Source organism: Etheostoma spectabile, chromosome 12 (genome assembly GCF_008692095.1).
Source record: "Etheostoma spectabile isolate EspeVRDwgs_2016 chromosome 12, UIUC_Espe_1.0, whole genome shotgun sequence".
NCBI lineage: Eukaryota > Metazoa > Chordata > Actinopteri > Perciformes > Percidae > Etheostoma > Etheostoma spectabile.
Window position 1 is genome coordinate 3503932 of NC_045744.1, and position 1701 is coordinate 3505632.

At 44.7% G+C, this 1701-nt stretch overlaps 1 protein-coding gene across 1 annotated transcript in view; it reads right to left on the reverse strand.

Annotated features, from left to right (window-relative positions):
* LOC116699206 (potassium/sodium hyperpolarization-activated cyclic nucleotide-gated channel 2) overlaps positions 1–1701 on the reverse strand; it is a 35356-nt gene that overhangs the window by 29038 nt on the left and 4617 nt on the right. The window contains exon 2 of the mRNA XM_032531689.1: positions 1259–1682. Coding sequence (XP_032387580.1) covers positions 1259–1682 — 424 coding nt within the window. The remainder of the gene's footprint in view (positions 1–1258; positions 1683–1701) is intronic.

Here is a 1701-nt window from a genome sequence, read left to right on the forward strand (position 1 = left end):
TGTGTGTGTGTGTGTGTGTGTGTGTGTGTGTGTGTGCATCACATCATATCTTCAGAAATCCAATTATCCAAAGGTCAAGTTAGCAGTCGAGCCCCACTGCGCTGCTCACCACTGCAAAGTGCACCAGGCTGCCTATTCTAGCATAAGCAAAAAGTCAAGGCATCTCGTAACATTGTTGGACCTCGTCTCCCAGGCTGCTTTGCTTCATGTGAGAAAGAAGTCCGACGGAGTGGTTGGAGCAGGGCTCCGACAAAGTGCATCTCTCCCAGAGCAAATAAAAGCTGAGTGGCCAGGGAGGGCAGGACTGGGCCATTAAGTTCAGTCCACTAGACTAGGGTTGGGCAATTAATCAAATTTTGATCGTGAAATACTCCATGCAACTGAGAAAAACAATTATTTTGCATCACATTTTGAATGTAAATCATCCCGTTTTGCAAGTAAATTCCTATTTTGCCTTGTGTTCTGAATTGAGAGAAAAACTGGGAAAAGTATTAAAGGGAATACCCCAGTTCAAGGTGTTTTCATTGTTGATTTGCGTAACTATCTATTGTCTTTTAAGTTGAATACATGCAACATTTTTACAAAGGTCAATGGAAAATCCTTCAATCAACACTCAAGTGACCAAAATAATTGTGATTAGGTATTTTTCCAGAATCGAGCAGCCCTAGGGGGACTACCTAGCACCAGCATGTCTGCATGTCTGCACAGCACCCGTCTTTAAATTTCAGCTAACCTAACCTCTCCAATCCCTTTAAATGACCAATTAGTAACATATATAATCATAGTCAACAGCCCCTTAGTGCTGAATGTTATCATCACCCTCTACCCCACCTGCTCTTCCTCTGGCGCCTTAATTGATTAACTGTGTTTTCCTTGGTAATAGGCTGCTTATTAGACCGCCCGATGCCGCCTGTGGGACTTCCAGGTCAGACAGGGAGACAGAGGGGTGGGGGCTTGTGTGACAATAACAGTAATTAGAATGCAAACTCAGACATCCTGCTGACATGAAACATTTCTCACCAGGTGGCAGGTGAGAACATTAATATCTAGCCTCCAGGCAGAGGAAAGCAGGCCGCTCGGAGCCAACCTAGAGGCAGATTGTTGGTTTAGTCACGAGCCAACATCAGCATGTTGGAGGCAAAGCAATGACCTTTTATCACAGACTAAATTGGGTATTCCTTCCTTTTTGGCTCAGAGTTGTGTGATAAGAGTTAATATAATATTTACTGAGAGACAGTCATGAAACGTGTGCTCTTACCTCCTCCCATTGGTGAATGTAGCGTATTAATCTGGAGAGCCTCAACAGCCTCAGAAGACTTAGGATCTTGGTGAAGCGGACAATCCGCAGGGCCCGAGCAGTCTTGTACACCTCCGAATCGATCCCTTTCTCCACTATGAGGAATATGTAATCCACTGGGATGGAGGAGACAAAGTCCACAATGAACCAAGTTTTTAAGTACTTTTTCTTAATGGTTTTAGGGTCCAAAATGATGTCTGAGTTGTCCTCAATGATGATTCCAGTGCGAAAGTTGAGCACCAGGTCCATGAGGAAGAAGGTGTCGGAGACCACGTTGAAGATGATCCAGGGCGTAGTGGTCTCCTCCTTAAAGAAGGTGATGCCCACGGGGATGATGATCAGGTTGCCCACCATAAACATTAGCATTGTGAAATCCCAGTAGAACCTAGCAGGTGTGTGTGTGT